Genomic DNA, 24,200 nt, shown 5'->3' on the forward strand with positions numbered 1-24,200 from the left:
GCCAACAACTTAAAGTTTGCATGCCTTTTTTTTTATTGTTACATACATTACTAAGCTCTTTTTGTAAAGGAGCAAGTTACTGAAGAGTAGACTTGTATACACAGGCCCACTTGTAACAAAAGTAACAAAAAATCACAAAACTTGAAGCCTATACCTTGATGGGCTGCATAAAGGAAAGGGCTTTCGGCAATTAAACCTCAGGCAGCAAGTCTACACATCTTCTTTTGCCCACGCTAAGAAGTTAAGCATCCATACCAACTTGTTCTCAACAAGCGGGAAGGAGATAAGGCATTAAGTCTTTATCTCAATAGCCTGATGGCAAGCAAATTCATCCAAGTTAAGGGAAAATCATATCTCATTTGCTCCCTTCCTTTCAGAATCCATATGAGCACGTACTCTGCCAATCCAAGTGCAGGTGATGGTCTGGACATTATTCCCTTCTTTGCTCTGAAGCTGAAAAATTCTACTTCATGGGGAATATTAACAATATAAAATCACAAAAAGAATGGCACAAAATCTGAGTATTATTTATCCATGTTGAAGAAAACAAAATTCTGACCTGGCTCTGCAAATATTTAATGTGAATACTTCAATATGTAATTGCCTCCTCCTTCCCAGGATTGCTTTAGATGTGAAAAATGAGGGGAAAAAAAGAAGTGTACTCCACTAGAGAGAGTGGCTTTGTGATTAAGACACTGAATTGGGGTTCATGAAATCTCATTTCCAATCTAAGGTTTTAATCTAGAAATACGTGGGTAGTGGCTCTATATGTGATCATTCAGTTTCTATCTGTCTTGCAACCTAAAGCTCTTACTTGTATCAACCATAAAGTATAGAAAAAAAGTTTGTGCATATATTATTATTGCCCATTTGCACCCGAGTCCTGTTTGATATGGAGGAATTTTCTGTCTAACAATACAGCTGTAGCTTCAGCAGTAACCCTTTTCAAGCCAAGAGAAATCACTTGTGCTCAGTTCTCAGTTGTTACAGTTTTGCTTATTTAAACTATAAGTTTTGCAGAGTCAAAATCTTCTCTTATTACCCATAAAATATTTCAGAAGAAATTGCATACTGTATGATTGATCATTGCTTGAGTCTGCAGACTATTTCATTGTTTTTAAAAAAGGCCAGGCTATAACATCAGGCAAGTTGTTACAATTTTATTATTTTTATTGCTGAATGCATGAAGGAAGGGTGATCTCAGTTCAGTTCACAATAAGCCAGCAGTCCATCAGAAAACCACAAATCCATTCTACTGGAATTAAGGATGATCATTTCCCACAGTGAGGTCAGGAGCCAAAAGGATATCAGTGTTCTCAGGCCTTGAAATTACTCCTCCAGGTAAGAGGAAGGCACGTTGGCAGATCTGTCTGTATTACACTTTTATTGGCAAAGAGGCTTTTATCTCCAAGGCTGATGGTTCTGTACAGAGACTCACTGATTCCCATAGCTAACCTTCCTTGACTCTGAAATGGCCCACACTTTCATCTTCTGTTTTGAGTTAAGGTTGTTATTTGGTTATAACTTATAGAAGTAAAGTGAACTGCACATTACAGAGTGCTGCTCTAAGTCATGTCTTTCATGAATTTCAATTATTTTATTTTCATTTTAATCACACCTTCTCTAATAATAAAATACTACAAATAACCAAATGAAACTGAAGAAAGGGGGCAGTCTTCCAGGGACTTAATATACATTAAGCAAGAGGTGATAAAAAATCATCAGGTAATGCAAGGACAAATTCTAGTTTTACATAACTGAGTCCATTCTACTGATTGCCATTTAATTAATTATATCAGAGGTTAAATGAAAGACAATTCTACCTGAGACTATGAAGTACAAGAAAAAGTAAAAATCACTGCACATACCATCACCTGTATTCCTTTATCACTTTTGATCTATCTACTCATTGCTGAACTACTCATACGTAGATGCACTTAGTATTTTACAGTATTATATAGCTTTTTTTTTCTAGTTCATAAAATATTGATTTGAGTCTTTCCTTCTGTATCTTTCTTGAACTTTGATCTCCCATAGTTAGTGTTGCCTTGATGAAATATTTAGAGGTACAACATTTTCCACCTGAAAGGTAGATTTAGGGTTTTTATATGGCAGCCTGTGTTAATGTGCTATCTTCAACATTCAGGCTGAACTCTATCATGGTCACATTTAGTTGAAAATTGAGTTTGCAGAAATCCTCAAACCCAAATAAACATTCTTAAGGGTAAAAGTCAATTTTCTGACTTGGCTGGAGTAAGCTTACCATACCAGATACATTCAGAGAGCCTTGAAAAGATATAACCAAAGAGACGACTTTAAAATTGATAAATTCCCAACAGATAAAAATGTATTAACTGTATAATGAAAGCAGAGCTCTGGCTTAAAAGCAAAACAAAAAAATTGCCATGTATTAGTAGGTATTGAATGTTATCAATTTACTTTGCCAAAGCAAGCAAAACTACTGCAACATCTTTACAAATTTCATCAATCCCAATATTCAGAATAACAGCATTTTCTTGAGGTTGAGAACTAATGAAGTCTCATTTAAAATCTCATGTCTGATTGAATTCAGTATCTAGGAACATTCAAGGTCCAACCAAAGCTTTTTAAAGTTCTGGAGGACTCACAAGGACTTACACCACCATGATTTCTTTGATGGCTGGTACGAGTCATTACCAGTATAAGTGCCTTATGTCCATATTGCCACTGATTTTCCTAAAACTTATAGTAACTCAATTATTTTGAGATCTTTGTCACAGAATCATGAAATCATAGAATTATTTAGGTTAGAAAAAAACCTTCAAGATCATCAAGTCCAACTGTCAGTTTGACCTACTCAGCCACTAAAAACCACGTTATTTAGCACCACGTTCTCATGTCTCTTGAACACCTCTGGGGATGGGGACTCCGCCACTTCCCTGAGAGGCCCATACTAATGCTAGACCATCCCCCCTTGAAGTAATTATTCCTGATATCCATTCTAAACATCCTCTGGAGCAACTTGAGACCATTTCCTTGCATTACATTACTTGACACCTAATAAAAGAGACTGACAGAGGCCTCATTACAGCCTCCTTTCAGACAGTTGTAGAGATCAATGAGGTCTCCCCTCAACCTCCTCTTCTTCAGACTAAATCATGAGTTAAGCCATGAGTTGTCTGTCTGTCTCTCCAAGAGAATGTAGTAGGAAACAGTGTCAAACACTACAAAAATCCTGGTATATGACATGCACAGCCAGTATATTTTCTGCCAAGCAGGTTGCCATGGTTTTGTGATTTTTGGGTTTTGGTATTCTACATGATAACATCACGGGCACTGAGAGTTTAACTATTAATGCTCAAGTTCTGCCCAGAAGAGAAGAAGAACTATATTCCCCGGGGGACTTTGCGGTCAGAGAGGAGATACAACTCCTGGCAAGGTCACCTGATGTGCTCCTTTTTCATCTGCTCTTCTTCATGGGCTCTCCTCCCGTCCCCCTGCTGCTCAACTGGACTGCGCATCTGACCTCAGTGTTATGGAGAGGCCTATCCACCTTTCGGACATTCTCTCTCTCTCATTATATTTGATTTATTAGCTTCAATTCTGATTATATTGTATTATGATGTGCTATCTTGCATTCCAATACTATATTTAGTAAACTAGTTTGTTTCTCCTCAGATCGTTGCCACTGTTTTTAATTATTTTGGGGTCCCCTATTCCCTTTTTCTGGAGGCACAGATTTTGTGAAATCCCTCTGCCCCGCTGGTCACGGAACTGGGCCAAACCAGCCCGTAAACCGGTCACACGTCAGTTTGTCATAGAAGAGCGGGTTAGTCAGGATTGACTTGCCTTTTATAAACCCATGTCAGCTATTTCTGATCACTTGATTGTCCTACATGTGCCATGTGATAACATTCAAGACAATCTGCTCCATAACCTTCCTTAGCACCAAGGTCAGACTGACAGGTCTGTAACTCCGTAGATCTTCCTTCCTGCCCTACTTGTAGACTGGACTCATATTCACCAATCTCCAGTAAACTTGGAACTCCCTTGTTACCACGACTGCTGGTAAGTTATTGACAGTGACGTAGTGAGTGCTACTGACATCTCCTACAATACCCTTGGATTAATTCCTTCTGATCCCCTTGGCATATGAACTCAAATGATGTAAAATCTCCCATATATTTTCCAGTTGGATTACAGGAGCTTCCGTCTCACACCCTGTCACTGTCACTGTTTTCCAAATCAGGGGACTGAGCCTTATCCTCACCTTTCATCACTATGTTTCTCCTCACATCCTATAAATGATCATGATTTCGCTGTTGAGGTATTTGATTGATACAATAAACTCATTTTCACATGATATACAACATTTGTGCTTATTGCATTGAAGCTATAGGAATGTTATAAATTATCCATTTAATTCTGTGTCATACAAATGTTTTGGTAAAAGAAGAAGTGACATCTCAGAGAAAACCTAAAGGCCAACATTTTTCATATCCAACAAATTCCATGCATTTCTTACAATTACAACAATCTTTGTTTTTTAAAAAAATGAATAGTTTTGTATTGTATTTTTATCTACTCTGTCACTTTTTAATGTAAGTTTGTTCTGGTGCTGAAGAAATACACAGAGATCAGTCTTACCTTCTGGCTCCCTGATCTTACGTCCTGCTGCAGATTTCCGTAACACACTCCGTCCTGAGTTGAACAAGCTTGCTAATTCATCAAGGGGACTGGTCAATGACCTTGAGTTTGTAGGACTGTATGGATATGAAGATGATGAATTAGAGTTCAATTTCCTGTGTTCTGCTCTTGCCATCTTTGGGGAATAAGGCAATTTGGAGAATGGAGAAGGTGAACATCCAAGCTGAGCAGGGTTTGGTCGCAGAGGTACTTTTGATAGATCTGAGTTTGTACCTGTTTTCCCTGTATTAATCAGAAAACTAGCACAAGGCTCTGGAGGAAATGCAAAATGTGTGGAAGCCCGATAGGAAACAGGAGGTGGTACAGGAGGAGGGGGTGGTGGAAGAGGAGGAGGAGGTGTTGAAGGTGGAGTCACTTTGCTGGAAACATTGAATACAACCAAGCCTGGAGATGCTGGTCTTTCACTCTCCCCCTTTTGGCTTTTAGAGTACTGTGGTGACAATGGACTTGAGCCTTCTGACTGCACAGGGTATTTTAGGTTGGTTTCCAAGACAGGAAGCTTTTTAACTTCTAGTGGTGTTAGAGGTGATTCATCAGAAGCAGGAGAACATGTGACAGGAGTTGGAGGAAACACAAGAAGTGGTGGCCTATGAGGAAGCAAATTAGGGAAAGGGGCTGGAATGTCACACGAGTCTTTATAGTTCAAAGCAGCTTGACTGTTTCCATCCAATGTTCCATCTTCAACATGAACATTTTTTTTGCTTTCAAACACCAGAGGAGGAGATCCAGTTGCTATTGGAATTATTCCATTACTGTTGCTTCCTTCTTCTGGGAGAAAATACTTCATTTCTTCATACACAGACTCTCCTTGCTCTGGGCTTTCTGCTTCAGCAGAACTGTGTTTCATTGCATTCCCTACCATTTCAATATAGACAGGCTCATTTTCTTCCTCTTCTTGTGACATATAGAGACTCAATGTGCCATGTTGTGGCGCATCAGCAGAAGCTGCTCTCTGTACTCCCGCAGTGTCATAGCTACCTTGTTTAACTACTGTGTTTGTCTGTTTCACATCCCCAGGCTTTTGGCCAGGTATTTCTTCGTAAGAGCCACTGAGTTTTGTATTGGGACTTCGTTTTGGTTTTCTGGGAGGTATTTTTTTCATGGTGCTATAGTCATCACTGTGTGGCCTTGGACGGGTCAGAACTAGGGAAGTGAAAAAGGCGTGTGTTATTAGCAGATTGAAATCAGTTTTTTCTTACACAGGTGTAGTATTTAAGCTTTCAAATCTTGTATGTATAATTTTATCATTAAAAGCAGTTACATACAGAAGAATTCAGTCAAAAGTATACATATTTCAATGAATAAAATGCAGAACTTTCAGCATTCCAAACCACAAGCTTTTGTTGCCTGGGCATACAATCTGCTTTGGTAGCCTCCACTGTCACTAAAACTGTCACCCAAGGAGATATTTTTTGAATCCAGATATTCACTGCAGGGTGTGTAATGCATGGAAATAGGTGCTTGTTATTCCTTTTGCCCCAGGGGAGAGGATACAAGGGTGTGCTTTTAAATAGGAGTTTCAGCATAGCACTACTCTAACATGCATGTTATCATCAGTAACTGAAGTATCCGACTTTTATGCAGTATATAAAATCCTAATTACAGGCAGATATTATCCCTATCTCTGCTTCTTTTGTATTGCTGATGTGGAAATAATTTTTAAAGTTTGGGAATCACATAGCCTAGGGGCAATTCCTCAACTGAGTATACAGTTAACAAAACGAGATGTCTTTTCACAGCCTCTAGGCACAGATGGAGTGGAGATAATAGATACTGATCATCAATAGGTGATTAGTCTTTTAAGATAAAAATTAAATGGTGTAAATCAGAGCTGGTTTCAGACAAAGACTCAAGAAATACATAATACTTGGAAAATGAGCACAGCAGGGAAACTGGTCCAATTGTTTTGCAAGTGCATAAGCATTACTGCTAAGACCACACAAATGTATCTGAATTGTCATTCTTTCAAAAAATTCTGCTGGAGTTTTCTGGCTAAATCAATCATTTCTTCTAATGCTGTGCACTGAAAGCCTAAACACCGCAGTGATCCATAATCCACGCTGAACTAGTTTGAAACTACCTATACTGGACACACACAAGATTTTACTTGTGTAAAAAAAAATTAGGAGTCTGAACGAGCAAGGTAAAGGTTAGAAAAACCGACCTGCATCTAATAAACTGGGCATGAGCAATTATTTTGCAAGAGAGAGGGAGCTGCAAAGCTCTGCAGCCAGTGTGCAGGCATAGAGAATGGTTACACGTAGCTTTAAGCCCACCCTGAAGAATATTCCTTGATAAGCTTAGAAGATTCTTTACAGGAAACAGGATAAATTAGGCTTATCAAGGAAAAGCAGAACGTCTCCCCTCTCTTCTTCTTCTACTCATATGTTTCAAGTGTGTAGGAGGACAGAACAATTGAACTCAAATCTGGACTTAATGCACTGTAACGCATTGCAATTCTTTTGGGACTTTCACAGCACTTTCATTCCAAACAAAAAATTCACCATAAGTAAGTTATGGTACAAACATAAACCGCTGAATGCACAAGACATTTCTGTGCACTCAGAGAAAAAGTAGGAGAATGCTTAATGTTTAACTTGGTGAAATTCAAGAATCTGGCATTCTGTATTAGCAATGCAAGATATTCTAACAGTTTAAAAGGTGAAAGAAAATGGTCAGTGGGGTGGAATAGCTGGAGCTGACAAAAGATCATTTGTCTCTAGAGGGAATTCTGCAAACAGGCTCAGGTTGTTGACAAACGAGGCCATTAGAACACACGAGCAGTTATTTGCTGATTTGGAGCAAATGATAAATTGACTACCTTTATTTACTGCCACTGAAATATTTCACAGAGGCGGGGCTTTTCAAAGGCGCTTGACCATGTTTGGAAAGATCAAAGCGGAGGGAACAAATCAATAATCTAGAGTAACTTTTGTGATGCCTTCCCCCTTTCTGCCTGACCTTCATTAGCGGCCTCCTTAGAAGCTGCCGACAAGCAAGCACTGACGGCCTCATAGGAAGCGCTCAGCCGTGTGTTGGGGTCCCGCTTGGGTTTGGGAGGAGGCTGTTTCCGTGGCGACGGCAGGCTGCCGCCGTCTTCCATGCTGAACACTGAGTGCAGGGATGGGGACCTGATGGACGACCCAGCCACAGAATGTACCAAGCCTTCCACCGCCATGGGGACAGGCACAGAGCTGGAGTGAAAGTGCTTTGGCGCTCGGTAGCCGGCGAAGCCATCCTCAGGGAGCTTCCCACCCTTGTCTTCAGCTCTGAAAAAACACGGAGGAGAGGCCCAGATGCATTATTCAAGTGGTAACAATGAACCTGTTCATGCAAACATAACAACAGCTTTTTGGTAAACAGCCTCCCGCCTCCCCTGCTGCGCGGAGGGGATGTGTGTAGTAATCTCCTGACAAACAAATCCAGATCAAGCTGCTAGCTTTCCTCCATTTCCTGTTTCATGATAAATTGGGACACTGGCTCTCTTTTCACACAGATGCAGCTTTCCTTAAGCAGTTTCACATTGTGGATCAGACACTCTGTGAATGAATTGTTCACACTTTGATTGTTGCACACAATCAAAAGCCGCGTTTCCAATCTGAATGATAATTTCTGGGAAATCCATTTTAATGGAAAGTTACTGAGGCAGCAAATGCTGAGCCTTTATCACTATTTTCTGAAAAGACAACAATAAATTCTATTTAGATAATGCAAATCTTTAAAATATTAATGACCCTTTTAACCAGCTACAGTGGCTGTCTGAATGATTCCACCTAGATATCTACATATCCTCCTGTGGAGGCTTACTTGATAGCTATCCTTTTAAAGATATTAATTATGACATTATGCTTAGTTACTTCAATCACAGTTTTGGACTTCTGCTTATTCCACTTTTTTTTAATATTATTATTTATTTTTGCTATTTCAATACGAATAGAGAAATGATGTCTTTCAGCCACTTCCAACAAACTGATTTTTAACAGAAATTCTTCAAACATTTTACTCTTCCAAAAATCAAAATGCTGAAAACTTTTCGGCTTGGAGCAGCAGCCTATTAGATAGATGTCCATACCATCATTTTACAGACAAACTGCCAAGCTTTTTTTTTTTTCCAAATTGTATTTCTGTATGGCAGATCACCAGCAGGGCTGGAATTCATGTGCAGGATATAGCCAGCTGCCCATGTAGTAAATGAAACAGCTAAAGATGAAAGTGTGTTGCTCAGTGGATAATTTGTTTTCACTGTAATGTTTAATTACAGTCATTCTGACAAAGGCATTTCCTCCAATATGTAATGACTGGGATATTTGAAGCTAATTAAGCAGATGTACTGCCATTTTCACTTTAATAAAGTCACTAACAAAAGCAAGGAAAGCAAAGGCAGTTGTTCCAGATGAGAATTAAGTTCCTATGGAAAAGTACATATCTGTATGTCCATCAAGTTATCAGAAGCTTTCCTGTTCTTGATACATACCTGTTTCTAACTGCAAATGCTACTTTTGCCCAGTCTGAGAGAAAAAGATCTGGGACTCCATTCCTGGGAAAACGCTCTCCAACCATTTGCTGGATTCGTAAAACAGGTACTCCTGAAAACTCTGATGGGCGCTAAACAAAAAGGATTTCATCTATTTTTAAATAAGAGGAAAGAATCCTCTTCACAGTCTTTCTAGTTCATTGTATAATCAGAATTTCTTGGGCTGCCCTTTATTGTATTTTAATGCTTTCTTGGCTGTTCTTCACTTTTTTGGCAGTTACCCCATGCTGAAATTCTCAGTTAGATAAGTTTTGCTTTAGTTTAGTTGGTTTGATGAAAGTTCAACTATAATCTATTTTTCTTCAAATGAAAAATTTCTGAAAAAAAAATAAAGGTTTCAGAGGCTTGAATAAATTTCTACAAAGCTCAGTCTGCCCTGAATAAGATATTATTGGTGTCTTTATGTTTCTGGACATAATTACCTGCTCCACAGAAAAACAGTGTTTAGCATTGATCTGGGTTGAATACATACTTGAAAATGCTCTTGCAATTTTCAAGTTATGCTCAAGTCATTTATGTGACTTTAAAAGCAGGGAAGGAAATCATAAAACTGAAGAAATGATTTAATTCCTTACTATCTAACCCAGAATATATTTTCTCAAAGCTAAGATATCTTACCTTTTGTGGACTTCTTCTGGTCTATTTCTAGCCTCTAGCTTTTCCCTGTGGTAAGCAGCATTCATCTCATTGCGAATACGGTCGTTTTCCCGAGCAATGTCAGAAGCATTTTGAATGACCAAGGCATCGTATGTTTTCAGCCCCATATCCTCAACAGTCTGCAAGAAGCCTTTGACTGAGGTGATCTCTTGCTGCTTGATGCTCATCTTCTGTAGCACACGCTGGCGAGCTAGATATCCTCTCACAACTACCATAACAGAAGAAAAAATAATAAACCAATGAAAGACAACTAATTAATTAGTGAGTAACAATATTACCGTGTGTTCTGCTGTAATCATAAGTAAATCAAGTTCAGACAATATCTTATACAAATAGTGAAAGAAATGTACATTGTATACAACATACAAAAATGGATGTGCCCATTTATATTGCCAGTGCTTAAAACCAAGTATGACAGCAAATTCATTCACAAATTCAAGCTACCAGAATTCAAAACAGTTACTTTCACCATTTTTGCTTCCATTACAACTGGAAACTTGAATGTCTGATGGAGAATGCAGAAGTATGTATTTAAAAAGGAAAGGTGAAAAGATCATTTGTTTTAAAATAATACCCTGGGTAAATGACTATTGCATTGAATATGGTAGAAATTAAAAGACTGTCTGTATCTGTCAATCTTCAAACAGTATTTTGACATTTCAGTGTACCAAAAAATGGGGGAAAAAAAAACAAAACAAAACAAAACAAATAAAAGATCTTTTACTGACACCTAAAGACTTTTTTTGCCCATTTTTTTTCAGCAGAAACAATGAATGCACATTTCTGAAATGCTGCTGTCACATAATTTCCATTTTTCAGCTTAAAATTTTCATCTATGTTGCATCAGCCTTACTTATCTAATAGGGCTATTTTCTTACGCTCCTTGTCAGCCTTATGCTACCGCCTATAACAGCTTTCTGTGCTACTTTCCTAAACATGTGTATGCAGTACAACAGTTTCTACTCAACCTAAATATCGCCTTATCCCCAGAATTTTCAGAAGTATCCAGCTGAACATAACCAAGGGACAGGGGCTTCTGTGACTATGATGAATCCAGCACTAAATCAATCACTCTACATGGAACCAGTAATGTTAGTATGCTTTGGCATGTGTCCTGGGTTGGGAAGAAGAGCTATGATAAATAAAGGAGTTTTCTCTATGTTTTTGTTTTTTTAAGCTCCCCAAGATGATGTTTCTTTCCAGGTCTACAGTAACTGCTGTGTACCTCACAGGGAAGAACACGTTTTCAAATTATTTTCCTGGTACCTAAAATATTGCTGATTTTCAGTAGCTCAACTTAAGGGTAACCACACAACAAAACAGGACAAATTTCATTAATCCTTATCATGTTAACCCTTATTTTGGTAAACTCAAATTTCTGGATAAGTAAACAGGAAGTAGCCCGTATAAGATGTTGATCTGAGTTTTGGAGATGCTAATTAAAATATTAAGATGTTACTAAGGGCTAAAGGCTAGGTAGGCCTTTTTAACAATGTGATTCAGCGTCAGCCACACGAACACTTCTGAGTAACATTAAATGACAGTCAAGTTCAATTAATCTAAAGGAAAAATGTAAACAGAGGAAGATAGAAGATAGAACTAGTCTCCTATGAATGTAAGATGATCTTTAATGAAATAAATAGACAAATTGAAGGAAAAAAATCTTCTTCTATTTCCTCACTTAACTATTTAACACAAGATTTTTAGAAATGCTCTGCACCTAGCTGATGCAATATAACAAAGGGAAATGTTCAGGTATTATTATTTATCCAAAATTCACTGGGTTTGGAAAAATTCGAGTTCATATGCCTTGCTACTATCTATAATAGATAATTTTGAAAGTTTACACTCTTGCTATAATCACAGCCAGTTACGTCAATCTCCAAAGCTACGTTCTAGAATAAAATCTGACTTCTTACAACTTGAAACGTAAGTGCACTTACCCAATTGAGTTAAAAAGGAAATTAACAGCACAGCTTTTGTTGACTCTTTTATGAGAATTCACAAGGGATATACACATTACTGAGTCTGAATTTATAATGTTGCTGTTGAGAAAGTAATGGAATCATGTACAGATCGCTATCAGAGTTCACAGCTTACAAGTATGAAAAAATTCAAAAAGCTTAAAAATAAAAAATTATTCCTCTTTTTGAAGGGTTTTGTCTTCAGATCAATGCAGAAATTTAAAAAAAAAAAAAAAAAAAAAAAAAAGAAACAAATGAGAAAAAAACCACAACAATTTCATGAGCTCAAAGACTGCTGTGAAACGAAAACTGTCATTTCCTGGACCTTTACTGCTCAGTATCAACAAGTACTGTACAGATTCTAAGACTGTGCTCTGAGCTTGGTTCTCATTTATGTAGATGTACAACAATTCTCACTTATGGAGATTAGAACAATTCATGTTAGCATCCTCATGACATAAAATTACCTAATTCTTCACAGTTCATCTAAGGACAAAGATCAGAAGAATTAAAATTCCATGGATCTGACTTCAGTGAGAAAAGTTTTAACCACTGTGCATACAGTGTACTAGAGTTAATTCTTAATCTAGTTGAATTGTAATGAAAGACTTTAAGGATGATGGATTTTCCTACAGATACAAAAAATTTTCTCAATGATTCAATATGAGCAAAATTCCCCAAATATAGTTCTTATTCTTATTGGGAGAGGGAAGGTGAGAAGGACAAAGCTAATAAAATCTGACTAAAATCTGACAAACAAAACAACAAGATAAATCCTTGTTTTTCTAATTTCCTTAAAAAATGTGTTAATGGGAAACATTGCAGACAACAGCTAATTAGATAAATTATGCTGTGTTTTAAGGAAGTAGATGTTTGAGATTCTGATAGGAAATGGAAGAGCAGTAACAGGAAATCAGGAGACAGTGGATAGCAACTCCTTTAAAAGATGTGCTAAATAGGTCAGCGTGATCTTAAAACAAAAACATAGAAGAAGAAAAAAATGCATAAAATAAATAAAAAAAAAAAACAAGTTCTACTACAAAAACTGCAACAGAAGGAGAAAACAAAGATAACTAAACGTATAAAAATATTAGCTTTGTATTCCTGATACATTTGCACAGAAAGGTATTTTGCATCCTTGTTACCCTATTTTTTAGCTTGAAGAAGTGAAGGCTCCAGGGAGGCCTCAGTGTGGCCTTCCAGTACTTGAAGGGAGTGTATAAATAGGAGGGGGAACAGCTGTTTACGAGGGTGGATAGTGATAGGACAAGGGGGAATGGCCTTAAACTGAGACAGGGGAGGTTTAGGTTAGATATTAGGAGGAAGTTCTCCACAAAGAGGGTGGTGACGCACGGGAACAGGTTGCCCAAGGAGGCTGTGGATGCCCCATCCCTGGAGGCATTCAAGGCCAGGCTGGATGTGGCTCTGGGCAGCCTGGTCTGGTGGTTGGTGACCCTGCACATAGCAGGGGGTTGAAACCAGCTGATCATTGTGGTCCTTTTCAACCCAGGCCGTTCTATGATTCTGTGATTCTATTTGATATGCAACTCAAAGTTAAGAGGTGATATTAATACCTTTAAAAATCAATGAACGTACTTAAAAAACAAATACTCAAAGCTCCCCTTAGTTTTAATTACAGTCAACAGTTTTCCATAAAATTATGTTTCACAGGCACAAAGTTTAAGTGTTACCAATGTCAGTATCATCTCCAAAAATTTGTATAAGAAGTTAGTTGGAAATATGCCGATAGGGAAATAAATAAAATACAGCAACTATTCAAAGAAGAAAAAAAAAATTTTTTTTGTTATGCAATGCTTCTTGTCAGTGTACGAAGTGACAGCTCAGGAATACTTGTTCTGTAATTGTTACCTTTTTGGCAGGTTATAATTTTCTTCTGAAGCTGAAGGCACAAATCGTTGAGATGGTCAGCTTGCCAGTACTTAAGAAACACTTTTCGGACTCCTATCTAGAATACAAACAGCAGGGAAACTTTCACCATCAACAAAAAAGGCCAAAATAATGACAAGTATATAACAACAATATGTGTACAATCCTGCTGAAGGTTGAGATCAGATTTGCAGTATCAGGCTAGTACAATGCCAATAGCTGTTCAAGAGGTAACATCACTTGGTTGAATAAAAGACATATTTGGAAACAATAAGCAAGCCGTCAGGCACACATTCCCCCTTGAGGTCCAGAACCATCCAGAACAAATACTACAATCAAGCTAAACACGGGTTGGAAAATAAAGCATTCTGAATGTAATTACACTAATGTATCAGACAGTTTAACAGAAAATAAGGTTTAGCTTTTACAAAACATGGGGATGTGAGCAAGGAAAAAGGTGAGAAGCCATACATCCATGGGGATCTATGGAACAGGAAGGATTCTGCCCATTAGTAAGAATGATCCTGGTATCCCATAAAACTATGAATCCTAGTTCCCAGAGCCACTACTGAAGTTATTCCACAGGTCTATTCCTAGAATCAGAGATATACTTGTCAAAACTGTTATCCTATGTATTGAAGGAGTGTATGAGCTTACTCTGGTGCTAAGCAATTGTTTGGTTTAATTCATCTAGTCCTTAGAGGATCTTAATAAACACAGAATCAGTAGGAGCTCTTAAAAAAACAACCTGTTACAGCAAAAGGTATTCTGAACAAGATGAAACAATCCTTTTCTGTATAATCTTCAAAAGCATTCCTTTCTAATAGACTGATTTAAAAAAAAATAGCTGTGATAAATAATGTGTTTCCTTATACTGTTTTTCTTCTTAGGAATTCTACACAAGAAACCTTGCTTCAGTGCTCAGAAATAAGATCAGTACCAAGTAGACAGCCAGTGAAGATTATAGGTTTTGTCTAGCTATTAATTTTATATGACTACTGATTAATTAATACCAGTCTGGCTGAAATTGCAGAGATTCATTCCAATTCCTGCTTGTACATAGCTCACAAGATCATTCTCTTGTTACTGCATCACCGTACTGCACTGCTGTTTCTTCACTATGGCTATGGGAGACAGCTATGGGCAGGGAGATTTGCACACCTTTTCAAATAACTGCTTTTAATCCTATCACTGTTGCCAGATATACTACACTGGTAGAGATAAACTACTGAAAATTGGGGCATACTTACCATGGCTAATCTTCCTTAACAAAGCTCAGAAGTGGCTGGGGCACCTTTTCCCTCCTCTCTACTCTAGAGTAAAACTACTTTGCATCAAATGTTAAAAGTCTCTAATTCTGAATTTTAAACTGACAGACTATGATTGTGAACCAACAGCTTTTTAGTTAAAATCAGATGCATTAAAATGGCAAAATCAGAATTATTTCTAATTTTTTTTTAATGTTAGTATCTCTTTTCTATTTATCTATTTTTCCCAATAAAATAAGCTTTTTTGTGTTACTGCAAACTATGTGAAGGCAAAGTGCTAAAAAAAAATAATGGAAAAACTTGTAAGTAGGGATAGGCTTTCTTTGCATGCTGAAAATGCATGGAATGACTATTTTAGAAAACCGTGTGGCTACAGAAATACTGGCATATAATTTAGCTATTCCAGAATAGCTCCTCTATTCAGACCATCTACTCTGGAGTAATCCTTCTACTTACAGATAGAAGTTATTATTCCAGAACAAAATTGCCTTCGTCCGAGAGTCCTGTTTCTAACAATTGAGGCTACTCTAGCAAAATGGTGTCATTATGTTTACTTAATAGACTCTCTTGAGTGAAGCCTTATAATTTTATAATGTCATATTCATCTGAAGCAATCTCACTGAGTTCTTATCAGACTCTCATACTCTGCTCTCACAGACATGGTCTCATCTTCACTTTCCTGACTGCAGATTTCAGACAGAAGTTTACACTTTTCCTCCTGTGCTTTTAGAATTCTATCCTTGCCTGCTTCTTAGCACTCCAAATTCCTTCTTCATCCATCATCTGGAGTCTGCTTCAGACCTTGCTACATTTCCTTAGGAACTTTTCGTCTCTACTTTTTCTCCTTTATTCACAAAAATTGAAGAAAAAGAACTCAACTACTTTCTTCAGTTTAAATTAGCTTCTCTTTCAGACATATAACTCCAAGTAATGAACAAGCAAATTTTCCATGTTTGTTGCAGCAAACCATGCCAATCTCTCCTCTCCTCTCCTCTCCTCTCCTCTCCTCTCCTCTCCTCTCCTCTCCTCTCCTCTCCTCTCCTCTCCTCTCCTCTCCTCTCCTCTCCTCTCCTCTCCTCTCCTCTCCTCTCCTCTCCTCTCCTCTCCTCTCCTCTCCTCTCCTCTCCTCTCCTCTCCTCTCCTCTCCTCTCCTCTCCTCTCCTCTCCTCTCCTCTCCTCTCCTCTCCTCTCCTCTCCTCTCCTCTCCTCTCCTCTCCTCTCCTCTCCTCTCCTCTCCTCTCCTCTCCCTCTCCTTCCCTCCCCTCCCCTATCCTCTATTCTCCTCTCCTTTCTATTTTTGAGCCTCAGGTTTTCTTCCAGGACACCAGAACATCATCTCGACTCCTCCCACCACATCCATTCTATCACTACAAGCTGCAAATTCTGTAGCGCTCATTTAAAAAAACAAAACACCTATTTTATTGTATTCATTTTTTCAAATAATATACTGAACTATCATTACAACTAACTTTGGCTAACAAAACTTTCATTTCCTTGCTAACATCACTTTATATCCAGAATCCTTCTGTAAGAATAACTGAATTATTATTCATATGGTTGACTGTAATAAAATTATCATGCAGTTTTTGTAATTAGCATTTGTATCTGAGTAGCTCTCAGAAAACCAATGCCTGGATACAGAAATTTCATTATATTCTTCTGCTCCGATTACATTTCCTTTTTATACCCCATTTTTTCTTAACACATACCTCCTACCACTTTGAAGCCTTTTTTTTAACCTCTTTATCTCAGGCCTGTGCCCAATCAACATCTCATTTTTGCCTCTTCCCCCTCAATTCCCTAAAATGCCTTCTGTTTCTCTCTTCCTTCCTCACTGGAAGTCTAATATATACCTCTCTTTTAGGGCAAGAGATTATGGCACCTGGACAGTAAAAGGGTTAGAAAAATCAACTGAAGGAGACAAAAGGTTACATTTTGAAACTTCACAAAATGCTCTGATAACTAGCAATGCTTACAGCAAAACAAACCCCATTCTCAATTAGTCTCATAATTAACACACGGGTCACATCCATGCTACATTTCAAGTGTGTAACTACTCTAAACATTGAGTTGTAATTTTTTTGCAGTAGCCAGTTACAAAATCAGTCAAGACAACTGCTCGAGCTTATGGTAAGTGTAGCTTCAAGAGTTCATCATCTGGCTCCACAGACTCACAAAGCCAGTTAGGGGACATTCAAAGAACTAGAGCTCTTTTCTCCCATTCCACGCAACAGAAATGGCACAAATGCAGTTACTGTGGTATCACTTATACTAAGAACTTCATTAGTAGTCACTTGCCACATTTTTTAAGGGAATGAAGTAAGGACAGAAGTACAATCAATACAAATTCATTCTTACATTCAGATAAAAGCTATTTGCAGCTTTTACATCATATGCTAGGTTAATTGAGAGCAGAGATCTAGACAGAAGTAGGTGCAGAAGACACTACTGTGTGATATTGGGTTCTATTCACTTTGTTGAAGTTTGTTGCTCCTTATTGAACTAAATCTTATACCATCTGAAGCTGACCAAGAACAAGCTCATCTCCCCACCTTCTGCATAGTCCTGGAGTTCAGTGAAAAGCACAGAAGAATCACAAAATGCACTGAGTTGGAAGGGACCTCACAGCCCACCCCGTTCCATCCTGTGCCATGGGCAGGGCTGCCCCCCACCAGTTTAGGCTGCCCAGGGCTCCATCCAACCTGGCCTTCAGTGCCTCCAAGGGATGGGGCACCACAGCTTCTCTTGGCAGCTGTGCCAGTGCCTCATTGCCCTCTGAGTAAAGAATTTCTTCCTAACATCTAAACTAAATCTGTCCTCTTCTAGTTCCATATGCTGGGCATCAGTACAGCCTGTGTCTTCTCTGAACAGAAATTGTTTCCTGCTTACCTAGGGGAAAAAAGGTTGAAATACTCTTGCCCTAAAGAAATAGTTTTTTAGTACTTTTGGGCTAAAGAGTGCTCTCATCTGAGTCTGAAATTTTAATGTCATTCAGATTCCTGCAAAAGTAAACCATCTGTGAATTACAGTCATACTTATTTTAATTAGAAAAGCATTAGGGCTTTAAATGTTATTTTTCAAAGTGACACATTTTTTAAAGATCAGGAAAAATTGTCACTGATGACTACCAAAGCTTCAATTACTGCTACAGGCCTCCAGGTTTTTTTATTTTTTATTTTTTTCCTGGGAGGAGAAAGAAAGGATGGGAGGGAGCTGTTCTTTCTGTTCTTTTTTTTTTTTTTTTTTTTTTTTTTTTTTTTTTTTTTTTTTTGTAAGAGAAGGTGTAGGATGTAGAAGAACAGACATTCAAAACTAGGAATGGATGCTGAGATGGTGTGTAGGTGGCATGGAGGCAGTATTAGCTCATACTTAATAGGTGTCAAGGGAATCTGTAAAGCTGTTCTTTAGTTTAAAAAAGGCAATTTGTGGGAGTGCTGTGTGTTTCTGGCAGTACTTTCAAAATAGCTACCTACAAAAGACAGAGAACTATAATCTAATGATATTTTACACAATGACACACATTTTCACAGTGCATTAATGAAATGTAGGAAAAAAAGCCTTAAAACTATTGTAAAATGTGTCTTTCTGCAGTGTATATGTCTGCAAAAATATAAGGCCGAACACACTTACAGGGCACAGATCTTTAACAAGGACTGAAGTGTTATTTTTAAAGGCTTACTCTCTCTGCTTTATTCATTAGCTTTTCTTTACACATTTTAAGAGCCTTCCTTTGTCTCTGGCAGACTACTGACCCTGCACATGCTGACTAAATCTATAGTCAGGCATAGCTGATGTACGCTCTTAACGTAAGTATGAGTAGTACAGTATTCATGCATGTGACATTAGGTACTTATGCAAGTGCTTGTCAGGGTTTAGACTTTAGGAAAAACTGTCATTCAGCTCTCTGGGAAAGGGCAGAGAAATGGAAAGTCCTATTTCAGAAGAACATGAAGACCTCATAATTCTTCATGCTGGTGACGAGACAGAAAATACTGCATCACAGGAAAGGAAATAAACAGTAAGAATAAGGGCATTATAGGGAATAATTAGTGGAAAAAATCCTACCCTGGCTTTACATCAAAGGATGTTATGAACCTCGAATTCTATTCTTCCGAAATTCCAGAAGCAGACATAGCACTAAAAAAGAAGTGTCTCTGTGTGTGAACTGAGAAACACTGGCATCAGGCAATAGGGACAACAATGGCATAGAAGGTAAACCCTGGGTGTGAGGCTGGAAAACTAAGTTCAGGCAAAAATGAAATGAACACCAGGACCAAATACCAAGTGAAATATCTACAGCAAAAGAAAGAGAAGAAAACAACAGAAAAGGATCAAGAGGGATACAAATAGAGAAAATCAACATTGAACAAGATAAACTGAGTTGGAGCCCAAATGTGAGATAAAAAATATCAGAATGGAAACAAGACAGAGCTGTTCTGAGGTCAGATGGAATGATCCATCCTATTATTAGGCAAAGGGGATGCAATGGGCTTGTACTGTGTAACACAAAATAGTTGCAGGTGGAGGGTGTTTGGGCCAGCCCTTTGGTAGTACTGGTGAGGTCCAGACTTACTCTGCTTTGTGCTACCAGCCAATTATTTCCACAAATACAACAGAATGATATACTGCTTGGACAACACAATTTTTCTGAAAAAATTCAAAGTACGGCGAAACATAAACACTGATGTTTTAATCATTTAGCATTAGTTTGGCAACTCCTTCTGGGATTGTTTTTATGTGATCTTCAGAATGTACTTAATTCTTAATTTTAAAATTGCCTCAAAGAAAATTGACTCTCAAAGCAGGGCTTTAAAAGAAAAAAAAAAAGTAAAGACTTCCACCACAGCTAAGATTACTTAATAACAAATAAATAAGCTGGCATACAATTTACGAGGCTCCTGAAACAACTTTAACAATGTCCTTTAACAATGTCTGCAGCTGTAAAAACGTGGACTGGAATTAACACAACATCTTTTCCATGCAGCTACCTGCTGCTGATTTGAAGCTTCAGAAGAAACATTCTGACCGGCCTTCCTCTATTGTTTAATTCACATCTGAGGAGTCTTCCAATCATACCATTTAAACTTAACACCTGTTTCAAACTGTGTGATCTCTTTTCAAGGCTACTTATAGGAAGAAATGATTATGGATTAGAAGAAACAGGCTAAAAATTGAAAAGATAAGCTCAGACAGTTTTAAAGCAGTCTTATCTTTCAACCAGACAAGTATTCCTAGCAGTCAAAGGCTGAGAGATTTGCTTTTAGTGGAGTTCGGCCTTTGGAGAGCAAATCAAATTGATATAAACCATGAGTTGTTTGCATTCTGGCAAGCTCTATCTAAAGTAACTGAAGAGTTAACTGAAGACCACTGGCCTTAGCTAAACAAAATGCAAATCTCCAAGTTCTGATGAGAAAACTCAGTAAGCTATGAGCTAACTCCCCTTTATTGAATTCATATTTGTAAGCTTAACAGTGTGAGGAATGATAATCCAAATAAATGAAAGTTTCCTTCTGTCAGTAAAAACAGCCAAGGACTGCTTGTGCTCCAGATTTCTCTCACAGTATGCTAATGTTTGCAAGATAGTCATGCTGTTGGGATAGTGGGCTTTCTTTATCCAGTACGTCACTGCATGACAATAAATGAGCAAATAATGTCGATTTCCTAATATAAAGGCCTTTAAGATGTTCTGGAGAGCAGCTCAAAATGCAGCAGCCAACACTCCCAATCAATTTGACTCTGAAGTTACTAGATATCATCTTGCTCCCTCCTCTTACATTAACAGCAAAAACTCTTGCTGACTTCTCCAGGGGGTTAAACAAGTCTATTATTTTCATTCTGTCTGGAACAGGAATGGCTTGTTTTGATTTACAGATCTGATTTTCTTTTACATCAGCAGCGCTTAAAAATCACAGCAAGTAGCTAAGCTTGTCATGATCGGGTATATATTTAAACAGAAAGAACAGTTCATCTAGGCTGCACAGAGAACTAGGATGCAAAAGCAGCCTTTCATTAGTAGCTCTGCATTTTTATAATTTCAGTAGTTAAGCACATGGTTGAAAGTACACTGTGTGTCAGCTTCAATTAAACAGCTCTTTTATTGTTCCTGTTTAGTTATCTCCAGCTCAGCTTACTCAAGTAATAGCAACATTTCATAAACCTATCAACACTTCTCTAATAAACACTTTCCTCTAACACAGAAGTTGCCGAATCAAGCACAAAACCCTGGCTAGCACAAAACACTAGAGCTAGTGCTTGCTTTAATGCCTGACTAATAGAAAGAAATAAACCAAAATCAGATTCTCGTATTTGATCTTCTTCACTTGCCCTCAATTTTTAAACAGGCCACAGTACTTAGAAGAAATATTTTCTGTGAGTAGGGTTTGAATGTTGCTGTTCTGCAAGCTGATAAAACATTCTCCAAACACTAGTTATGTGAGAAAGGAAAGATAAATTGTCAAGCAGGAAATAAATGCAAAAAAAACCAATTTCCTTTACTCCTTTTTGGGAACTCACTTCAGAACACTGATTTGCTTTCCCCTCCTTCTCAAGTTAATATGACTTCTCACAAAATGAGGTAGTCAGGTACATTATCACAAGGAAGTTAAATAGCGTATCACCTAGATCCATCCAGCTATAAAATCCAGATTTTTTCTTCTCCCCAACCCTTCTGTGGAGTTATTGTCACGCTTGTCCTGTGATGATGACACATAAGCAGGAGGTTGATTTCAGATGTGTGTTGCTTTCTCCTAAACTTCATCATTCTCAGTGTGGATATTTTAGCTATCTATTTTTGGTTGATTTATCAATCCAAATCTGCAACGACTCTTCAGGGAAGTGCAGCTAGTGGTACTGGGGAAGACATTCTTTGACTTATTCATGAAGCCAAGTATCAAACAGCTTTTCAATCCCAGCAGTGAATTGTTTGCAGTAGTTACTGCTAGCAACAGGGGCTGAATAAACTGATTATATATGTAAACCCATATCTCTTGGATGATTTTTACTGATGCACTATAAAATTACTTTTTTCCTCTGGCTTTACTAGCTGACATCACCCTGGGTTCCTAGTTCTTTTCCTCACGTTTCTTCCCCCTCCTTCCTGTCTCATTTTTTTTTATTTTTCCCTCTTTTTAAGAGTCCCCTGCAGTAAAAGCATAGAGGAGACCACCCATGAAAACTGAAAACTGTATAGTTCATCTGCTTCTTAGTCACTGAGTGACAATGGTGTCTCACCCACAAGCACTCCTATTGCAATTAACTTACCAGCATCTCCTAAGAGTTTTGATCCTTTCTCATAACACTAAGTCCAACTCAATCCTTCTCCTTTATCAACTGCTGTTGAAACATTTTCTGTCCATCTTAATGCTTAAATATTGCACATGGATTAGAAGTTACGTAAACTTGTTTCTCTAAACTACTACTCCAAAAGCATATATAAGCATCCTAGCAACTGGCCAGACCCCAAACTCCACACCTGCCTCTGTAACTGGTCTGGATGGTGTCTTGTGGTATAAATTTCTGTCCTAGGCTTAGAAAAGACCTGAGCCTGAAGTGACACTGCCTAGGAGAATGCGCTGCACTTTTAAGTCACATAAAGTTTCCTTTCCGTACATTAGCTTACAGTGTGAAAGGGAACATAATTTTCTTCAGAAACCACAAATAGTAAGGAATCAGTGACGCTAAATTACAAAATTACCCTAAGAAGATGACAGACTACTCTGTCCAAATGAAGGTGACATCACATTCTGGTGAAGTTTAACTGTGGTACAAATAGGAGATGGGATGGCCTCTTATTCACTGTTTTGTACCTGATGTACAGTGATCCCAGTTACACAGCTCTACCTGAGTCCAGGCACTGGTGCCTATGCAGGCATTGACAAGATGGAAAGTCTTAAGTAAATGTTTTCTATATCCCCTATTACCACAGCATTTAGTACAGCATTTATTGTAGAATTTCACATGAAGAAAATGTTTGTAGCTTTTTTTTTTTTTTTTAATAATTCAAGAACCATTGAAGCCTTAAAATGTGTTCACCAGAAACCTTTAAAAATCTGAATACAAATTTATAAAATGTACATGCTTAATTGAACTCTTTTTCTTCCCACAAGCGTACACTGATTTTTTGACACAGTGATCACAGCTACTCATTTGCTAGAAAACTCAGAAAATCATCTTGATTCTACTCCAAAGCATATATTAAATGTCAAAAGAATATACTGTTGCAAAGGATCTGGTGGCTTGCCACAATGGAAGTGACTCAGCCAGCTTGTTTAAAGAATGATATTTTAATTGCTTTGTAGATCACAAACCTGCCAGCCTTGTAATTTACACTGCTGGAGAACAAGACGACATCTCTCCTTGGCAGACAACTTCTTCTCTCCTGCTGCTGTATCAGCCAAATCTTTATACCTAGAAAAATCAGCAGAAGTAGAGTTACTCTAATGTAGGCCTGGTTGACATTTTTGCAGACATTGTCAGTTTTCCTTTGACTTTCAACACCTTGATATCCAAACTGGGAGCTGAGGATTATGCTAAGGGTGAAGTAAACAAGGAGAACAACCACATTAAAGCTTTCATATTATTAGACATGACATTGGTTAACACCGGTGTGGAAATGAGGCCTAAAGCTGAGATTTGCTTCCTGTCAGTTGATTTGATGCCTCACAGAAAATCAATACAGAAAGAATGCAAAGCCTTACTGACTGATATCATCGGTACTGAATTGGGCCACTGAAAAGGAGAAAGTACTTTTTCCAGTATGTGTTACATGACATGGCTATTAAGAAGTAATTGAAAAGAAAGTGACAATAATAAAACTGTTTTCCATCAATCTAGAAAGAAAATTGTCTTCATTTTGAAGGATTTCAGTGAAATGCCTTGTAGCAAAGAGACTGGAAGGACCTTGATCATTTGCACTGTTGGAAAGATCAAGAAGAGATTTAATTACAACACCAGAGTACCTTCAAAGCATTTAACACTAGGTGTTAAAATGCACTGTTATGTGCCAGAGTAAAAGGAAACGATTTATATAAAGGCAAATAATGTACAACATTCAAATTGTAACTTATTACAACATACTCCTAGGGAAATTCATGAACTTTCCACATCCTGATGCCACATATTACTATCTGTTCTTGAAGGCATATCTCAATCTAGATATAACTGGATTTAATGAACTGGAATGTTTTTTCATTACAAAAAGCCAGT

The 24,200-nt window shown here is 37.9% G+C and overlaps 1 protein-coding gene across 1 annotated transcript in view; it reads right to left on the reverse strand.

Annotated features, from left to right (window-relative positions):
* The window catches only part of MYO16 (myosin XVI), a gene marked incomplete at both ends in the record, with an annotated part of 283,559 nt that overhangs the window by 35,713 nt on the left and 223,646 nt on the right, over window positions 1–24,200 (reverse strand). The window contains 5 exon segments of the mRNA XM_079549224.1: window positions 4,627–5,829; window positions 7,648–7,955; window positions 9,839–10,085; window positions 13,711–13,801; window positions 23,300–23,402. Of these exon segments, the coding sequence (XP_079405350.1) occupies window positions 4,627–5,829; window positions 7,648–7,955; window positions 9,839–10,085; window positions 13,711–13,801; window positions 23,300–23,402 (1,952 nt within the window).

The sequence above is a fragment of the Tetrao urogallus genome, assembly GCF_951394365.1.
Source record: "Tetrao urogallus genome assembly, chromosome: 1".
In the NCBI taxonomy this organism is placed as follows: Eukaryota; Metazoa; Chordata; class Aves; order Galliformes; family Phasianidae; genus Tetrao; species Tetrao urogallus.